Source organism: Megalobrama amblycephala, linkage group LG13 (genome assembly GCF_018812025.1).
Source record: "Megalobrama amblycephala isolate DHTTF-2021 linkage group LG13, ASM1881202v1, whole genome shotgun sequence".
Taxonomy (NCBI): Eukaryota; Metazoa; Chordata; class Actinopteri; order Cypriniformes; family Xenocyprididae; genus Megalobrama; species Megalobrama amblycephala.
In genome coordinates, this window is record NC_063056.1 from 40,496,593 (window position 1) to 40,516,829 (window position 20,237).

The 20,237-nt window shown below is 41.4% G+C and overlaps 1 protein-coding gene across 1 annotated transcript in view; it reads left to right on the top strand.

The window, feature by feature from the left end:
* Window positions 1-3,387: 3,387 nt before the first annotated feature.
* csmd3a (CUB and Sushi multiple domains 3a) overlaps window positions 3,388-20,237 on the top strand; it is a 343,356-nt gene continuing 326,506 nt past the window's right edge. The window contains 1 exon segment of the mRNA XM_048153480.1: window positions 3,388-3,807. Coding sequence (XP_048009437.1) covers window positions 3,657-3,807 — 151 coding nt within the window. The 5' untranslated portion in view covers window positions 3,388-3,656.

The window sequence follows — 20,237 nt, forward strand, 5'->3', positions numbered from 1 at the left end:
GCAGCATGCTTTGCATTCATGACCATGTATCATATAGATGTTATTGCAGTGCTGCTGTGTTGCAGTGTGTGGGATAATCCCCGGCTGGAGCGTGAGCTGCACGGGATGTGCTGCTTTCGGCGTATCAGAATGTATAGAAAGGCTTTGTCTTGGTTTTCTCAGCTGATTTAAAGTGACTGTAAAGATGTTTGTCACCTAGCGGCAGCACAAGAGTAGATTAGAATGCGTTGTGTTCTCATGTCACGCAATATGCATCAATGTTGTGTTCTTTAGTGTGTAATGCTGCTGTCTGAGCGTGAAAAGGCTCTGCAAAGTCCCTCCAGCAGGATTTATTCTCTGTATCTGTGTTTCTGAACTCCAGTTTTCTTCACAATATTCCTCATTTAAATAAAGAATAAAGGGGCGGGGCCTGGTTGAGTTAGTTAGTAGTGTGTTGAAACTGGCGGTTATGGTAAGGGGCGGGACATTTCCCAAACACCAATCACAACACACTGCTCCAGCTGACCAATCAGAGCACATTGTGCTTTACAGAAGGAGGGGCTTCATAGAGACAGAGCGTTACTGACAGACTGGGAAGAGAGGAGCTGCAACAATGGAGAATATGAGGAGAATAATCAACATTCAAGCAGGAAAACCTGTTCTAGTAGAGCCCAAAAGCACATTGAGAAAGGGCATATAAGTCTGCTTTAAAAATCCCATTTTTTAAAGATAACACACTTTAAAGCTGTGAGGTTGATAAGCAACAGCAAATTATTCTGTGGAAGCAACAAATCAGCGTGATTTCAATTTTGTTTAGAACTTTGCATTTATGTTCTAACTTTACCTCAACTCTTTCTCAACTCAACTCTAATTTGCAGACGGGTGAACTCACTTTTTTTTAGTCAGTAGTTTTATGCACGATCAGGCATAACATTATGAGCACCTTCCTAATATTGTGTCCTTTTGCTGCCAGAACAGCCCTGACCCGTCGAGGCATGGACTCCTCTAGACCCCTGAAGGTGTGCATCTGTAGATGTTAGCAGCAGATCCTTTAAGTCCTGTAAGTTGTGAGTTGGATCCTCCATGGATCGGACTTGTTTGTTCAGCACATCCCACAGATGTTCGATTCGACTGAGATCTGGGGAATTTGGAGGTCAAGTCAACACCTCAAACTCGTTGTTGTGCTCCTCAAACCATTCCTGAACCATTTCTGCTTTGTGTCAGGAGCATTATCCTGCTGAAAGAGCCACAGCCACCAGGGAATACCGTTTCCATGAAAGGGTGTACATGGTCTGCAACAATGCTTATGTAAGTGGTACGTGTCAAAGTAACATCCACATGGATGGCAGGACCCAAGGTTTCCCAGAAGAACATTTCCCAAAGCATCACACTGCCTCCGCCTTCTTCCCATAGTGCATCCTGGTGCCATGTGATCCCCAGGTAATCGATGCACACGTGATGTAAAAGAAAACGTGATTCATCAGACCAGGCCACCTTCTTCCATTGCTCCATGCTCCAGTTCTGATGCTCACGTGTCCACTGTTGGCTCTTTCGGCGGTGGACAGGGGTCAGCATGGGCACCCTGACTGGTCTGCAGCTATGCAGCTCCATACGTGTGTATTCTGACACCTTTCTATCAGAACCAGCATTAACTTCTTGAGCAGTTTGAGCTACAGGAGCTCGTCTGTTGGATCGGACCACACATGCATCAATGAGCCTCAGCCGCCCATGACCCTGTCGCCGGTTCACCACTGTTCCTTCCTTGGAGCACTTTTGATAGATACTGACCACTGCAGACCGGGAACACCCCACAAGAGCTGCAGTTTTGGAGATGCTCTGACCCAGTCGTCTAGCATCACAATTTGGCCCTTGTCAAACTCTCTCAAATCCTTACGCTTGCCCATTTTTCCTGCTTCTAACATCAACTTTGAGGACAAAATGTTCACTTGCTGCCTAATATATCCACCCACTAACAGGTGCCGTGATGAAGAGATGATCAGTGTAGTTCACGTCACCTGTCAGTGCTCATCATGTTATGCTTGTGTATTTTATCATGATTATAGCACAATGCTTTGACGAGATGAGTAGTTAATTCCCTCATAAAATGCATTTTTTTTTGCTTAAATCAAATAAATTGAAAACCTTTTATTCTTTTGATGTCAGGTCAAGCCAAGCCAAAATGTTAATGTGCTAAGCACAAAGAATCTCCTGAGGAGAAGATGAATCATTTATAGTGAATGATGATTTGCATTTTACGCTGTTTCTCACACATATTGTATGGCTTTAGAAGTTTTAAAAAGTTTTTTTTTTGTCATCATAAATGTTTATTGTACTAAATAGTGCTTGCATTATCAAGCATCATCACACTTTGTGTCATTGGTGGCGAGTAAATGATAATTTTGGTGATGAACTGTTCCTTTAACAGGATGTTCTGCAATCTATAGTGTGGAGTAATTAATTCAGCACCACGGACAGCTCTTCACTGACCTCTATGTGTTCACACTGTTGATGCTTTGAGCACTGCTATAGAAAACATCTGCAATTTCTATATATTACGAGTCTCTATCATTCTGATTATTATAATCTTTAGCTGTCAACAAATATTTTTCAAAGAAATCCAAGCTCTCAGGCATCCTTATCTGAATGCGTGCATGCATACTTGTGCATGTGTGAGTATTAGATTTGTTAGAGAGAGAGAGAGAAGTGTGTATGTGTGTGTGTGTGTGTGTGTGTGTGTGTAAGGAGGAGAAGGAGTGCTTATATGGAACAGAAGTGGTCCTAACCTACAGATGGCGGAAGACTCCCTCTAAAATCCCATCGTTGATTAAATGTACCTTAGGGGGGGCTATACATAAGATAAATTGGACACTCTCCCACTTTTAATGAAGTGCTGGAATGGACTGATTATGATAATGCAAAACACAAACTCATGCATCTGTTTCAGTAGATGCACTGCAAACACGTTAAGGCACCTTTATTTGCAAAATGCAATGTGTGTTGTGCAAGTGTTTTCTGAATGCATACATTCATTAATTAGATAAAGGCATTGCTTTTGCTTGGTGCATTGCACGCATTTTAAATAGTAATGCATGCAAAAACAACTTGCAAAATGCAATATACAGTGACAGTGTGCTATTTTTCTTAATCAGTGCTTTTAGATGACTATTTTAACAGTAGCATACATTTGGCAACTATTTTTAAATGCGATTTAAAATCTGCATCGTATGTAACGTTCGATGGCTGATGCATTGCCAACATATAAAGCGCAGTAACATTTAAAGCATTTTAAATATCTAAATATATACTGCACGTAGTGATCAGTGACGAAGCACCGATGTCGCCGATTGCGCGCATTCACTTTTTCAAAAGACGTTGCTTTCGGTTGATGCAAAAACGGTAACGCGCGCGCATTTGGCAACTCTTTGTGAAATGCAGCGTGCATGCGAATGCATGCGTTCATTAGAGATGCATTGAAAGCAGCATGCGCTGCTCTATAAGTGAGGAGAGTCATATGAGGAGTACAGAGAATACTTTGTGCCCCTGTTGGCGAGATGGTTGAGTCCTCGTCAAGGTTGCTGCTGCTGTTGGTCTCCTCATACATCCAGCGCTGACTGACTCCAGCGATCAGTCTCCTCTCCAGCGCGAGGAATATCCGTTTCTGCCGGACACTCGAGACTATGAGAGCAGCTGATAATGACGGACGCCGAGGATTTTTAGTGCTTTCGAATAGAGGATTTATCAGATGCGCTCGCGCTACCACAATGACGATTAAAACTGGATTTATCATTGGGAATATAGTGTTGTGCTGTATACTGTCGTGTGCGCAGGGTAAGTGCTGCTGTCGGTGGGTTTGAGAGACTGTGAGGGGCTGCAGGTGGAAAAACGCAGAAACATAGGCAGGAGTTTACTGAGCCTCAGTTCTGGCTGAACATACGTGCATTTACATGCCTTCACAACTAGTCCTTTTGCGCGTTCTCCAGTCGTGTCCATCACCACAGGACACTGATAGAGATACATCGCGTTTTTTATGCTCTCGTTTTTCTGTTTTCGTTTCGTCCCGTTGCAAGAATGTTCTCATTACATTCTCAGCTCTCATCAAATCCTACAGATACTGTATGGAAGTCAACAAAAGTCTGATAACATTCATTCAGAATCATCTATCTATCTATCTATCTATCTATCTATCTATCTATCTATCTATCTATCTATCTATCTATCTATCTATCTATCTATCTATCTATCTATCTATCTCAGCTTTGGAAGGGAGCACTGCTTAAATTTTCTCTCTGTCTAGATATTAATGCATTATGTATCATTTTTGCATTTTGAAACGACTAATATTTCTTGTGGGAGTGTAAAATGCATTTAAAGATAAAAACATGCCATTTTAAAATATTGTATTTATATATATATATATATAATATATATATATAGACTCATAGTTTGTTTAAATGGGCATTTCCTTATATGTAATCCATTGCATTTGTTTAGAATTTATTTTAAAACTTTTTTCCCCCTAAATTTGTTATCAGGGAATGTTATATTATATATGGCCTTCCACATTGTATTATTATTGGTAACATTTTACAGTAACATTTTAATACCTTAAATACGCTCTAACAAATGCTGGGTTAAAAACAACCCAAGTTGGGTTGAAAATGGACAAACCCAGCAATTGGGTTGTTTTAACCCAGCAGTTGGGTTAAATCTTTGCCCAACCTGCTGGGTAGTTTTATTTAACTCACAGTAATTTTTAAACAATAGTTATTTCTTGCTTAAAATGAACCCAAAATATGTTGGAAATGAACATTTATTAATAAGTTTAATGAATAATAATAATAATAATAATAATAAATTATGTGTCTGATTTTTAATTTCCAACCAATTTTGGGTTCATTTTAAGCCAGACATATAGTCATTTTTAAACAAAAGTTGAGTTAAAAGCACGCTGGGCAAACATTTAACCCAACCGCTGGGTTAAAACAACCCAATCGCTGGGTTTGTCCATTTTCAACCCAACTTGCGTTGTTTTTAACCCAACATTTTTTAGAATGAAGATTATTATTATATAACTGAATGACATATGTAGTAAGGGCTTGAAAAATATATACCAGAATGCCAGTCTTGTAATACACTGTCACATTATATTTGTATCAGACAGTTTGCTTTATGATTTAATGCATTTTTATTGCATTATAGTTTGCTGCAGTTGCACCTTCAAATGCTTCATTTGACCAGCCTTTAATATTTCTTTCCCCTGTTACTCTGACAACTCTCTTTCTCTTCTCTCTCGTACTGTATAATATAACCGATCTTATTAATCTTTTTAATGAAGTGCACAGTTCAGGATTTCTGCAGGGCTTTGCTGTAATGAAAAGCACAGGTTGCACGGGTCTTGTAGAGCTGGACCGCAGGCATGATTGATTGTTGTTCATGTGTTGTTTATGCATATAAAACCTCACACAGAGACACAGAAACAGCTCGTAACTGCCCACCAGACACGTTTGTCACATATAGCGACTCGTAGGGTAAAAATAGCGAGTATAATCTGTCTGAGATATACTGGAGATGAGATGTTGTGAATGAAATAATGAACTGCATTTTGATTGATCTGATTATTTAGACTCGGTTTGAAATGTAAAATCCATCTTCAATCCACACGAGTCACATTTGACGTGACTTGAAGCTGACTAGATGAATAAAAACCCCCACGTTGCCATTTTTACTTTCAACAAACACCTTTAAACTCGTGCGGTGTTCCCTCGCATGCGTTAGTGCTTTAGTGACTCAGTCTAATGGAAATGTAATGGAAATGATAGAATGAAGTTGTGCTGCCGCAGCATGACATTAACCTCCCTCGTATTCATTTTTAGCTTTCTCGCGTACGTCCGTGTGGATCATTGTGCATGCTAAAGTCGGTCCTCATTACCTGCTCTTGTAGGTAAATGTCATACGGTGTTGGGATTGAAATGCCGTCGGACAGAAAGCTTGATTACTGTAGTTTAGCTCAAAGATCTGCTCTATTCATCATAATGTCACATTGGTAAATAATGGGCCCCTTTTTCATGAATGCAAATATTTAGTGGCTTTCTTCTATCAACAGCGATGAGACAAGGCCGCGGGTGTTGCAGTCTTTGAAGTTATTTCTCATATAATGTCCTTGGCCAAACAAACAGCGCTGCACTGCCTTCAAGGCTCTCTTGATGCATTTTTAATAAGAGGCGCTTCGAAAATTGGGCAGTGTGTTGAATGGGGAGGCCAATGAAATAACTTTTCATCTCATTTGAAATCATCGATCTGGGTCCCGCTCGGTTGGTGGTGGCGTGGATGTTCTGGTTTTGAGTTTGCAGTTTTAGCTGAGTATCTACATGGTGCTTTCATTTGCTCAGTTGGAGGATGACCTTGATCTCTAGTGCTTGGAGTTTTGTCCAAAAAAAAACAAAAAAACAACCCAGATAGCTTAAAGTCTGGGTTCAGGAGTAGTTCAATATTTACTCACGCTCTTGTTGTTTCAAACCCATTTGCTTTTGTTTTTTTGCACTGAAAGGGATTTTTGTTTTGAAGAAGAATCTTTTGGCAGGTCTTGTTCATAATGACCAAGCGAAACCCAATTCTGGGTTGGTTTCGGTTTCAAAAATGCCTCACGTCATGGTTTGACATGCTTGACGCCAAACCAACAGCAGTTGAATGAAATTTGAAAGCTGCAGTGCACTGATAAAAATTCTGTGTTTAATACAGAAAAAACAAATGTAATTTCTACATGTTCTGCATGTTTCTACATTCTGTTAGTTCAGGCAATAATTTAAAAAACAAAGTAAATTCTATATTAGTACTCATTAGAAATAGCATAAATATCAACAATATAAAATTAAGTAAAACCTACTCAACTTTTCTGATACTGGTGTTCCCATCATGCACTTGGGCATGAATAAAGTTTTTTTTTTTTTTTGTGCTGTTTTTTTTTTTTCAGATGTATTTACACTGTTTTATCATTGCTTTTGTTGTTAGGTTTAGTAATTTGTGATTTGTGACATCTAGAGCTCATTTTCTTCTCAAAAACGATCGGTAACACTTTACTTGAAGGGGTGTGCATAAGACTGACATGACACCTTCATAATCATGACATGACATGTGTCATGAATATGAAGGAGGTTTTATGCATGTTTATGACAACTGTCATTAAATGTCATTTGCTCAATTATGTCATTTTTAATTCAAAGATGACATTGTTTGAGATGTCTTTGTTACGACAACTTGACATAAACCAACACATCATAACCTGTCATAAACATGACATAGCAGATTAATTATCAAACTTAAAAAAAACTAATTAGCTTTATGGGTTAACATTACATTACATTATTTTGGTAACACTTCAGTATAGGGAACACATATATAAACGATTAACTATGACTTTTCCCTCAATAAACTCTTAATTTACTGCTTATTATAGTTAATTGTTAGGTTTAGGTATTGGGTAGGATTAAGAATGTAGAATAAGATCATGCAGAATAAGGCATTAATATGTGCTTTATAAGTACTAATAAATAGCCAATATTTTAGCCATATGAATGCTAATAGTAATAAGCAACTAAAAGACCCTAAAATAAAGTGTTACCATTATTTTATAACAGTGTCATGTTTCTTTTTAAGAAATTTGAAATTGTCTATTATCTGACCTTCTGTTGGAGGAAACTTAAAAAAAAAAAAAAAAAAAAAAAAAAAAACATGAAATGAAAAATAGTCATGACGCTGTTATAAAATTATTTGTCAGAGTATTGTCACTTAATGACATTTTAATGACAAGTTCAATTTGTACCACTGTACTTGAGCTCAAGATACATATTTATGACACTATTATAATGGCCTCATGTCAAAACCAACCACATGACAGTTTAATGTAATGTTAACCCATAAAGCTAAATGATGTCAAGTTGTCATGACAAAGACACTGACAGGTTATGATGTATTGGTTTATGTCAAGTTGTCATAACTCGGACATCTCAAACAATGTCATCTTTGCATTAAAAATGACATAATTGAGCGAATTACACTTAATGACAGTTGTCATAAACATTCATAAAACCTCCTTCATATTCATGACACGTGTCATGTCATGATTATGAAGGTGTAATGTCAGTCTTATGCACACCCCTTCAAGTAAAGTGTTACCAAACGATCTATCGAATGGCGTCTACACAATATCTATATGCGTTATGTTTCAAAGTAAAGCATACGCTTTAAAAGCATGGTTTAATACAGTGTTATATTATTTGAGTAAAAAGTTTTGCCAATTAAACTTTATTATAAGTTACTTATTCTTTACTTAGTTAAGTAGATTATACTTAAAGATGCAATGTCTATTGACAGAAATGCAATATAATATACATAACTATGTTTCCAGTGGTGCATAAAGACCTTACATAATGAACCGTTATGTCTTTATTAACTTAGAATGAGCCATTTCTATCTCATACACCGCGGGTCCCCTTACATGTTAAGTCACCATTTTGCGCCGGCGTGTTTCTACAGTAGCCCTAAACGGACAAACGCGTTTGCTTGACTGGCTACTCTCTGCTGTCTCGGACGGTGTTGGCCACCATAGCTTCTCTATATTGCAATTCACAACCTCACCACTAAAATTTACACACTGCACCTTTAATTCTATATATGAAATTAAATATAATTAAGTAATATTTACTTTTTACTTATGGATGTTAAGTTTAATAGTAAATAGATTTTACTTGATAATAACAGGTAAGTTGTATAGAGTGGAAGCAGTAAAACTTACTTAAAATGTGTTTTGAGGATTTTATCAAGTAAATCCTACAAGTTATTTTTTTTCAGTGTGAATGCAAGGAAAGATTTTCTCTGAATAGCAGATTGTGGTTTGTTTATCTCTCAAAGCTACACTAATAATATATACATTTAAAGTGCCCCTATTATGCTATTTTAAAGGTTACTAATGTTGTTTTGGAGTCTCCTACAATAGATTTACATGCATCCAAGATCAAAAAGCACTTTATGTTTTCAGTCTTTTGTGATTGGTCAGAAACCAAAAGCTCATTATCGTATCTGAATCTCAGCACTTGATACACAGTGATTCGAACAGTAACGATGGTGTTGGTTTTACTGTATCAATCTCATCAAAGTGATTCACAGCTCTGAAAACAGCGTCTTCTGGACATAATCAACATGAACCAAACTCTTCCAGTCTCGAAACACAACTACAGTGTTTGAGGGCGGGGCAAAGAGACGCTGTTTGCCAGCAGCCAATGAAAACCATTATGAAAATTTGTTAAGTAGATTTGTAACAGGAAGTCAGACTGGAATTACTGACGACTCGTTTCAGCAGTTCAGAATCAGTTCTTTCTTCTAGAAGAAAATAACTATTTGTTGTGCACTTTGATCTTTAAAGTCCCCCTGTGGTCAAAATCAAGTTTTTAATGTTGTTCATATGTCTGTGGTGTTTTTAAGACAAACCATGTGGAAATTTATAAGTCAACACCAATGCTGAGTATTTTCTCCTTAAAACTGCAGTGAACTCAAAGACTTGGTTTGGAATCGCTGGTGTTTGTGACATCACAAACATCCTTCTAACCAATCACATCAAAGTGTGATCATCAACAAGTGGATCTCTGAGCTGGTGTGAGTGAGTGGAGGTGGGGCTAATTTGCATATTCATAGAACCATACTGTATACTAAATGAGGCAAGAGTGTAGAGTTACATTCAAGCTATTTTAAGGCATGAAGAAATTTTCAAGGAAAAATTGTTTAAATGATCATTTTATCGACCAAAAATGAGTTTTAAGGGATACAATTATTGACTACAGGGGACTTTAGAAATTTTCCAGACCTTTTACATTCACAAACAGCTTTATTACACACTGCATGAAAGGTAATATTCGAAAAAGCATAATAGGGGCACTTTAAAAAGGACTGTGAAAATTCTACAGTAAAAACCTGTTAATTGGTTAATAAGTTCTCTTTCTTGTATGGTGAGAAACTAACAGGACATTTCAATAAAACAAATACTGTTAAATACTGTTTTTTTGTTTTGTTTTCGAACAAGTCCTCTTATAATTTACAGTGAAAAAATGTGACACTTCACTTCTGTTTTGTCTGATCAGTTATGTAAAATGAAGGCTTTGTTATGTTTTATGTTGTTAAATTAATGTTTATTGCGTTATTTTTTATTGTCATGTTTGTTAGTGACTGTCTGCACCTTCAATACTGTAATATTTCTCAGCTCATTGAGGTAAAATTAAGGTTAAATCTGTAAAAACTAAAATGTTGCTACTGCATTTTTTACAGTAATATTTTGGCATTGATATTTGGCATTTTGGCATGCTAGAGTAAAACAATGATGTTTAGAACAACAACAGCATGAGTCAAAATTCTCTGAACTATTGCTTTAAATTGCTTTATGTTCAACATCAAGTTTAAATAGCCTCCCTTTTCTGTTGAGAGGGGCATCGGCCTGCTCGTATATCTTAGATACTGTCAATATTTTCTGGCTCACATCTGAAGGACACTCGCTCGTTGAATAGCGCACATCTTGAAGATGCCTGTATTTCTCCTTTAACCAGTGATGAACTGTTGTTCAGTATCCGCAGCGCACATCAATGCTTTAATTACATGTTCAGAAGCAAACGTAGTTTGTGAGCAGAAGCTCTAGATGCTGCAGTATTTTAAGAGTCCATTATGTAGTTACTGTAAACGAATGCTTGATGAGCTTTCTCATCCGTCTCATGTTTTTAAATCAAAGTGTAGAGCTATAAATGGATGTGAACAGCAGTTCAGATGACACAACAGTAATTTAAATATCCTAATAAAAGCATCAATAGTTTTGTATTTTTGATGCTACACATTTCTTTTTGTTTGCATCTTGTTTGGATGCAAATGTTTATTATATAATCAGCAGGACTGAACTTTGAAATAATGTATTGTTCAACAAAAAATATTCACTTTCAGACCTTGACCTGCCGTGGGTTTTTAATGAAAGTTTTAGTGATATCACTGCCGTGTTTCTCCACAACCTCAGATTCAGATGACAGTGTGTCGCCTTCAGCAAAAGAGCCAGTATGAAACTATTTCCTACTTGATCCCCATAACCTTTATTCATCATCGCTCTCGAGCTGAAAGTCTGTGAAGATCACGTTTAAAAAAACAGCACGACCCCTGAGTGAAATAGTGCAGGAAGCATCTAGGAAATTAATTTAATCAGTCAAGCAGATGACGCTTTAATTGACATTGTGATCCATCATCAACCTCTCCGTCCTCATCAAAGATAATTGACTTGAAATGTTGCTCAGATGTCAGATTTGTCTTGTAGCTATCCAGCCGACTTTTAATATGTGCTTGAGATATTTTGCCCAGTCATCTTTCATTCAACTAATGATGTATTAGGTTGTCTGAAGACATGTTCATCCACTTCTGTGATCTACAAGACCGCTTTTATCCTAAAAGTATGCTTTTTACTAACTTTGTCAATTAGATTTTCTTGGGAAGAACCATAGATTATAAAAATAAGATGGACGATGCACCTTCACTCTCTTCCATTGTAGAAATGTGAAGCTACTGTGATGAGAAATCTGATTCCTGGGGGGGACTTGATTTCTCACCACACTGCCGATGTCCCAAAATGGCGCTGATTCGGGTCTGCGCAGTCTGCGTAGTAGTGAACCTAGGACCCGACCCGAGTCTGCGTGGCAGCAGTGAACCCGGGACCTGAGTCTAAACGGCAGAAGTGAACCCGGGACCCGAGTCTGAGCGGCATTAGTGAAACCGGGACCCGAGTCTGCGCAGTAGTGAACCCGGGACCCGAGTCTGCGCAGTAGTGAACCCGGGACCCGAGTCTGAGCGGCAGTAGTGAACTGCCACTCAGCAGTAGCAGTAGTGAACCCGGGACCCGAGTCTGCGTGGCGGCAGTGAACCCGGGACCCGAGTCTGAGTGGCAGCAGTGAACCCGGGACCCGAGTCTGAGTGGCGGTAGTGAACCCGGGACCCGAGTCTGAGCGGCAGTAGTGAACCCGGGACCCGAGTCTGAGTGGCGGTAGTGAACCCGGGACTCGAGTCTGAGTGGCAGCAGTGAACCCAGGACCCGAGTCTGCGCGGCAGCAGTGAACCCGGGACCCGAGTCTGAGTGGCGGTAGTGAACCCAGGACCCGAGTCTGAGTGGCGGTAGTGAACCGCCACTCAACAGTAGCAGTAGTGAACCTGGGACCCGAGTCTGAGTGGCAGCAGTGAACCCAGGACCCGAGTCTGAGTGGCAGCAGTGAACCCAGGACCCGAGTCTGAGTGGCGGTAGTGAACCCAGGACCCGAGTCTGCGCGGCAGCAGTGAACCCAGGACCCGAGTCTGAGTGGCGGTAGTGAACCGCCACTCAACAGTAGCAGTAGTGAACCTGGGACCCGAGTCTGCGTGGCAGCAGTGAACCCGGGACCCGAGTCTGAGCGGCAGCAGTGAACCCGGGACCCGAGTCTGAGCGGCAGCAGTGAACCTGGGACCCGAGTCTGAGTGGCGGCAGTGAACCCGGGACCCGAGTCTGCGCGGCAGCAGTGAACCCGGGACCCGAGTCTGAGTGAACCCGGGAGTGAACCCGAGTCTGAGTGGCGGTAACCCGGGACCCGAGTCTGAGTGGCGGCAGTGAACCCGGGACCCGAGTCTGAGTGGCGGTAGTGAACCCGGGACCCGAGTCTGAGTGGCGGTAGTGAACCCGGGACCCGAGTCTGAGTGGCCGTAGTGAACCCGGGACCCGAGTCTGCGCGGCGGCAGTGAACCCAGGACCCGAGTCTGAGTGGCGGTAGTGAACCCGGGACCCGAGTCTGCGCGGCGGCAGTGAACCCAGGACCCGAGTCTGAGTGGCGGTAGTGAACCCAGGACCCGAGTCTGCGCGGCAGGCAGTGAACCCAGGACCCGAGTCTGAGTGGCGGTAGTGAACCGCCACTCAACAGTAGCAGTAGTGAACCTGGGACCCGAGTCTGAGTGGCAGCAGTGAACCCGGGACCCGAGTCTGAGTGGCGGTAGTGAACCCAGGACCCGAGTCTGAGTGGCGGTAGTGAACCGCCACTCAACAGTAGCAGTAGTGAACCTGGGACCCGAGTCTGAGTGGCGGTAGTGAACCCGGGACCCGAGTCTGAGCGGCAGCAGTGAACCCGGGACCCGAGTCTGCGCGGCGGCAGTGAACCCAGGACCCGAGTCTGAGTGGCAGCAGTGAACCCAGGACCCGAGTCTGCGCGGCAGCAGTGAACCCAGGACCCGAGTCTGAGTGGCAGCAGTGAACCCGGGACCCGAGTCTGAGCGGCAGCAGTGAACCCGGGACCCGAGTCTGCGCGGCGGCAGTGAACCCAGGACCCGAGTCTGAGTGGCGGTAGTGAACCCGGGACCCGAGTCTGAGTGGCAGCAGTGAACCCGGGACCCGAGTCTGCGCGGCGGCAGTGAACCCAGGACCCGAGTCTGAGTGGCGGTAGTGAACCCGGGACCCGAGTCTGCGCGGCGGCAGTGAACCCAGGACCCGAGTCTGAGTGGCGGTAGTGAACCCAGGACCCGAGTCTGCGCGGCAGCAGTGAACCCAGGACCCGAGTCTGAGTGGCGGTAGTGAACCGCCACTCAACAGTAGCAGTAGTGAACCTGGGACCCGAGTCTGAGTGTCAGCAGTGAACCCGGGACCCGAGTCTGAGTGGCGGTAGTGAACCCGGGACCCGAGTCTGAGTGGCGGTAGTGAACCCAGGACCCGAGTCTGAGTGGCGGTAGTGAACCGCCACTCAACAGTAGCAGTAGTGAACCTGGGACCCGAGTCTGAGTGGCAGCAGTGAACCCAGGACCCGAGTCTGAGTGGCGGTAGTGAACCCAGGACCCGAGTCTGCGCGGCAGCAGTGAACCCAGGACCCGAGTCTGAGTGGCGGTAGTGAACCGGGACCTGAGTCTGCAACAGTAGCAGGCAGTGAACCTGGGACCCGAGTCTGAGTGGCAGTAGTGAACCGCCAGGACCTGAGTCTGAGTAGGCAGGTAGTGAACCCAGGACCCGAGTCTGAGTGGCGGTAGTGAACCGCCACTCAACAGTAGCAGTAGTGAACCTGGGACCTGAGTCTGAGTGGCAGGCAGTGAACCCAGGACCCGAGTCTGAGTGGCGGTAGTGAACCCGGGACCCGAGTCTGAGTGGCGGTAGTGAACCGCCACTCAACAGTAGCAGTAGTGAACCTGGGACCCGAGTCTGAGTGGCGGTAGTGAACCCGGGACCCGAGTCTGAGCGGCAGCAGTGAACCCGGGACCCGAGTCTGCGCGGCGGCAGTGAACCCAGGACCCGAGTCTGAGTGGCGGTAGTGAACCGCCACTCAACAGTAGCAGTAGTGAACCTGGGACCCGAGTCTGCGTGGCAGCAGTGAACCCGGGACCTGAGTCTGCGCGGCGGCAGTGAACCTGGGACCCGAGTCTGAGCGGCAGTAGTGAACCCGGGACCTGAGTCTGCGCGGCGGCAGTGAACCCGGGACCCGAGTCTGAGTGGCAGTAGTGAACCCGGGAGCCGAGTCTGCATGGCGGCAGCAGTGAACCCCGGACCCGAGTCTACGTAGTAGTGAGCGAGAAGTGCAGCCGCGCATTATCAAGGCCCTGCCCACACTCCCGCAGAATCAATTAGTACAGATTGCTGCAGAACAACTCATTATGTCAGTGTGAAATAAACAGCTATGGAAATGTAGAAGTTAAAGTTAGAGCTCCAATCTCCTCCTGAAAATCCCCCAAAAAAGTCTGTTGGTGCTTCAGAAACCACTTCGCGCAGAGAAGCTGTCAATCACAGCTGTCAATCATGATGTCACACTCCCGTTTTTATAGCATCAAATAACTAACTAAAACCAAACTTATTCAAAAACAAACACCTGACCTTGCATCAACGTGATAAAAACTACTTAAAATGACAGAAACCATCTTTGGAAAGAAAATATTTGAAGTGTAATTTTTATGGTTTCGTTTCACGTCCCATAAGATTACATGGAGAGGGCGGGGCTTGTGACCCATACTGGGACCAACCACCTGGTGGCGATCGAAACGTTTTGGCTTCGCTTTGCAGGATTTGTGCGGCACACTTCGGTAGAACAAGAATAACATTGCTATTGAATAAATTATTTATTTTTTATTTATTAATGTTTTGATTTATTCTATGATGATTTTAACAAATTTTTAACTGTGTAACTTAAGTTAACATTTAAGCACTATTTTTTATTTTATTTTATTTTTTTAAATTTTCTTTGGTATGTGCTGAACTTTTCACCATGTTGCTAAGTTGTTACTAGATGGTTGATGAGTTGTTGTCTTACTGGCAAAATTCGCTGTTCTGACTTTCAGTTTGCCTTTTCATCCAGCCCGTCTGCTGTTCTTTGTTAAGACCAGTTATGTATAAATAATCATTTATTAATTTGACATACGATGTTTGCAGGTGTTTTATCATCCACTAGGTGGAAATTGCTTAGAAAAGTATGAACAGGTCGTGCAGTGGCAAACAGCATGATTTTAGGTATCATTCATGTTTGTATCCTGAACCATGGGGGGCAAATCTTTGAACAAATCCCTAAACATAAGTATGAGTGACAGTAGTGATGTTGTCTATCCGCTTATTTTCCATCCATCTCCTACCTGCGTATTGTTTCTCCTCGCATTTATCTACTGACATCCGTTTTTCAAAAAGACTGCAGTCTTTTGTTTTAAGAAGCTTTCAAAAGTCTCGCTCGGCTGCACAGGCTTTCTTCTCAGTTATCAGGTGGCGCTTCACAGGGTTCATCGGAGAACGGCTTGATTGACAAACACCGCTTAAATTCATTACACAAACCGAGTGAAATCGAGGAATCCCTGCTCTAGGAAAGCAGGCGTTCTCCACCCGTCTCACAAATTGAATAACAGATGGCAGACCTGGGCGATCGTAATTATTCACCAGCGAAGCTCTCTCGTTTATTAACCAGATCTGGGCCAGCAGTATTCCAGAAAGAAAGGGGCTTCTGTTAATTGACACTGATGAAGTTTGATTAGTTGTGTCGGCGAGTGTTGCTTTAACACTCCTCGAAGGTCCCGCCGGGTAAGCTGTGTAATGATAAAATTTGTATTGTTTGTGCTCCCTTCAATAATTCAACTGGAATAGTGCTTTCAATTCTGTTCACATCATCTGTTCCTTGTCCAGCGATTGCTTTCTGTCGGAAGGGATTACCTTTGATGACTGGCTTAGTGGTTTCCTTACTTTTAAGTGAACTTAATCCACATGTATTGCCTCTTTTGAATGTTCCTCAAAGTGTCTTAGATTTAGGAAATCTTATTCAGATGTGAAGCATAAATTGGCATATTAGGATCCTTAAAGGGACAGTTCTCCTAAAAATCAAACTTGTCGTCATTTGTTGTTTCAAACGTCTTACTGTCGATGATGTCAAAGTGTCCTTATAATGCTTTTTTGTATATTCCCTTTCATGTAGTGTGTAATAAAGCTGTTTGTGAATGTAAAAGCTCTGAAAAGTTTTAAAGATCAAAGTGCACAACAAATAAAGTTATTGACTCCTAAAAGAAAGAATCGATTCTGAACTGCTGAAACGAGTTGTCAGTAATTCCAGTTTCACTTCCTATGTTTCAAACCTATGTAATAATGTAACAAATTTGCATAATGCTTTTCATTGGCTGCCTGCAAACAGTGTCTACTTTGCCCCGCCCTCAATCACTGTAGTCGTATCTGAGACCGGAAGAGTTTGGTTCGTGTTGTTCATGTCAAGAAGACGCTGTTTTCAGAGCTGAGAATCACTTTGACCGACGCCATCGTTTCTGTTTGTATCACTGTGTATCAAGTGCTGAGGAAGAGCTTAAATCCATATATGGTAATGGGTGTTTCATTCCTGACACGCACTGTAAGCAGTCGACCAGTCACAACAGACTGGGCCATCTGACCAATCAGAGCAGAGCAGGCTCTCGGAGAGGAGAAGTTTAGAGAGACTGAATCTTTGAACGAACCGTTTCAGACTCTGTGAGAAATGAGATGATGCTGTAATGTATATTATGAGAAAATTCAAATGTTTTTTTGACCTTGGATGCATGTAAACCTGTTGCAGGAGACGACAAAACAAAATTAGGAACATTTAAAATAGCATAACAGGGCCACTTTATAAAAGGCATACTGATTTGGAGAAAATTATGACATTTTACACTTTTGAGTAACTCTCCCTTTAAGCACACTCTTAAAAATATCTGTTTTGATTACAAAAAATTATCAAAGCAAATGCTATCTGCCATCAAATTCGGCATGCAGTGACTTTCAATTGTGATTTTCACAGTGATTTTTAGAGGATGTATGAAATCAAGTTGATTCCCAGTGGAATGACTACAGGTGATATAGTGTAATATATTTCTGACGTGTCCAAATACATTTTTTGGCTGTCAGAAAAGAAAATGCAGCTGACTTAACAAGCAGCGTTTGTATGAATTCACCTCCTAAAAAAACATCACCTTAATGTCACATCTAATGATCTAGAACAAATCCAAGTGAGCTTGACAAAAAAAACCCCAAGCACATATTTAATGTTTACATAGCTTATTTCCCAGAAGAAATGAAGTCATGAGTTGGAAAAAAAATTAGCATTTAGAAATTGATTTACTTTTTTCAACTGCTTAATCACTGATGGTGTGTAGGCACCTATTTTACACAATACAATACAATAATGTTTATTTATATAGCACATTTAAAGCAACCGAAGTCGACCAAAGTGCTGCACAGAGTATGCAAAACAGAACAGTCAACAAGATTACAAACAATAAGACAATCTTCAGAACAAATACTGTAAAATGGATGAGGTGGATTAAAATATAGGATCATTGCACAGTAAGTCATGAGATGTTGAATGCCAGGGAGAAGTAATAAGTTTTAAGAGTAGACTTAAAAATAGACAGGATCCATTTTATCCGTTAGTGTTCCTATTTTTAGGAGTTTGAGTGCGTAGTGCTAAAATCCTGTTGTAATTGTTATAATTTCCAAGGATCGGCATTCTCCTCTAAAAGTAGACCAAACTGTAAGTCGTAGAAACTGGGGATGGTAGTACCCACACCGTCTACAACGTCACCAATGCTTGCCCCAATCAGCCTGATGGTGGCGCTACAGCAATCAAAAGTATGTAATGGTTCTCCTAAATCGTTCGTCGCAGGCTCAAGGGTCTTACATCATTGGAATCCTTCGCTCAAGATGAACAAAACTCACCTTCATTAAAACGGCTATCCCTCTTGAATGGAATGAGTTAGTTTCACCAAACACAGAAGCTCGGTCTGTGGTCGCGTGAAAAAGGACGTGGCCACTGGCCACTTAGTGACGCTATAAAATGAGAAAATGAACAAACATGAAAACGGCTACAGATACACAACAGTCAGTCTGATTGACTTGAAAATTGGCATGTGGTGTCTTTGTCCAAGGTGCGACGATTGTCTACGAGGACATTTGCGTATCTCGAAAAACATGGCAATTATCGGCCAATGAATTTTAAGCACCTATTAGACAAGGTTAACGGAGGCTGATCGGAACGAAACTCACTGGGCCTGTTTGACTCCCGGCCCTAGAGGCCTGTGAGAAATTTGAAAGAAATCAGCCAACAGGGGGTGCCTTTGTGTCGTTTACGTGTGTAAAGTATTGTGTATCGCACAATTTTTATGCACACTACTGTACTACTCCTCATTCTAAGCAACTTTGCAAAATCATTCGTCATCAAAATCATCGAAATCATTCGTTAAATATTGGAAATTATTTCAAAAACAAACTTTCGTGAACTAGTCCTAGGTTTTTGGCTCAACCTCGATAACACATTTCCTTAGTAAATTGCCTGTTTTGGCTGTAAATGGTCTTTTCCATCTATGATCTAGGTGGTTACAGGCTTGATAAATAAAACAAAATACCTTTTTACGTCTTAAAGCGCTTGAACCACGATAATTGCTGCTCGCAGCTGTATTTATTATTATTCCTCCATCTTCTTCTGCTTTGGTAGTCTATGATAGAACCGCTTGCAGGAAAATTATGAAATTTGGCACACAGATAGAGGACGAACTGACATGTCACCATAGCAAATTTGAGGTCTCTAGCTAAATCCCTCTAGCGCCACCAACTGTCCACGTGAAGCACAGGCTGGTTTGTACAATTATACTAAAAGACTTTTACTTGCTAAGAAAAGTCTAAACTATCAATCAGCATGTAGTATATTGTGTGCAACAGCAAAGTTTTGATGATTTAGATTAACATTTGCATATCAAATATGATACATTAGGCTTTTTAGGGATAAGTACACTACTCTTTTTGTTTGATGCATTGGTGTTTATGGTGGTCATCTTGAACTGCATCATGCAAATGTTTTCAGGGACCGATGCCATTGTGGAAATGCTCTATTTGCAGTCAGCCATGATTCATTTATTCTGTGAGCAAAATTGTCCAATAATAGGCAGGTTCCCAATATAAATTGAGAGGTGTTTGACTGTTCATGAGATCTCAAAATGGTCCCCATGAGGTGACTTGCTCTATGTAAAATAAAACCACTCTATGTCTGTATGTGTAAAACTTGAGGAAGTGCACCCTTAAAATACTTTTTTTTGGAGTACTATATATACTTTTTGAGGACCAAACTGTAGAAGAAAACATTGTAAAGTCAAAGAAACAGTTGTTTGGTTTCTAAGCTGAAGGTTTGCCCTTTTCCTCGGCTTCAAAGGGCCATCTCCTCTGCTTTGATCAACCTGACTCATGCCTCGTCCACAGACTAACCCTGCTACAAATCAATACTGGCTTTCGATTGCAACTTACAACGACGCCGATGGTTTGTTTTTAGATGTAATGAACAGTCTTAAACAAGAGTGTCGGGCTATCTGAGACGACCCCCCGTTCTTATGACAGAAATGATTGATCCAAATCCATGTCTAATGGTTTCTCTGCTTGTTAACATACTGCAAGTCTAGAGGGCTAGTGATCTTGATGCTAATTTCAACCTGTTATTCTCCCATCTAATCCTTGAGTATTGAAGCATGTTACTTGAGCAGCAAATGGAATTGCAAATATAATGACTGTTTTCAGAAAGGTTTCCTGAACACTCAAGCGCATAATGTAGCCTAATATATGTTTATATTATATATGTGTGTGTATATATATCAATTGACGATTTATATATGGTATCATTCATATGTTAACCCTATGTTGCTCCAAACCTGTTTGCTGTTATATGCTTTTATGGTGCTTTTTTTGAGTTTGATGTTTGTGGTCACTATGAAAT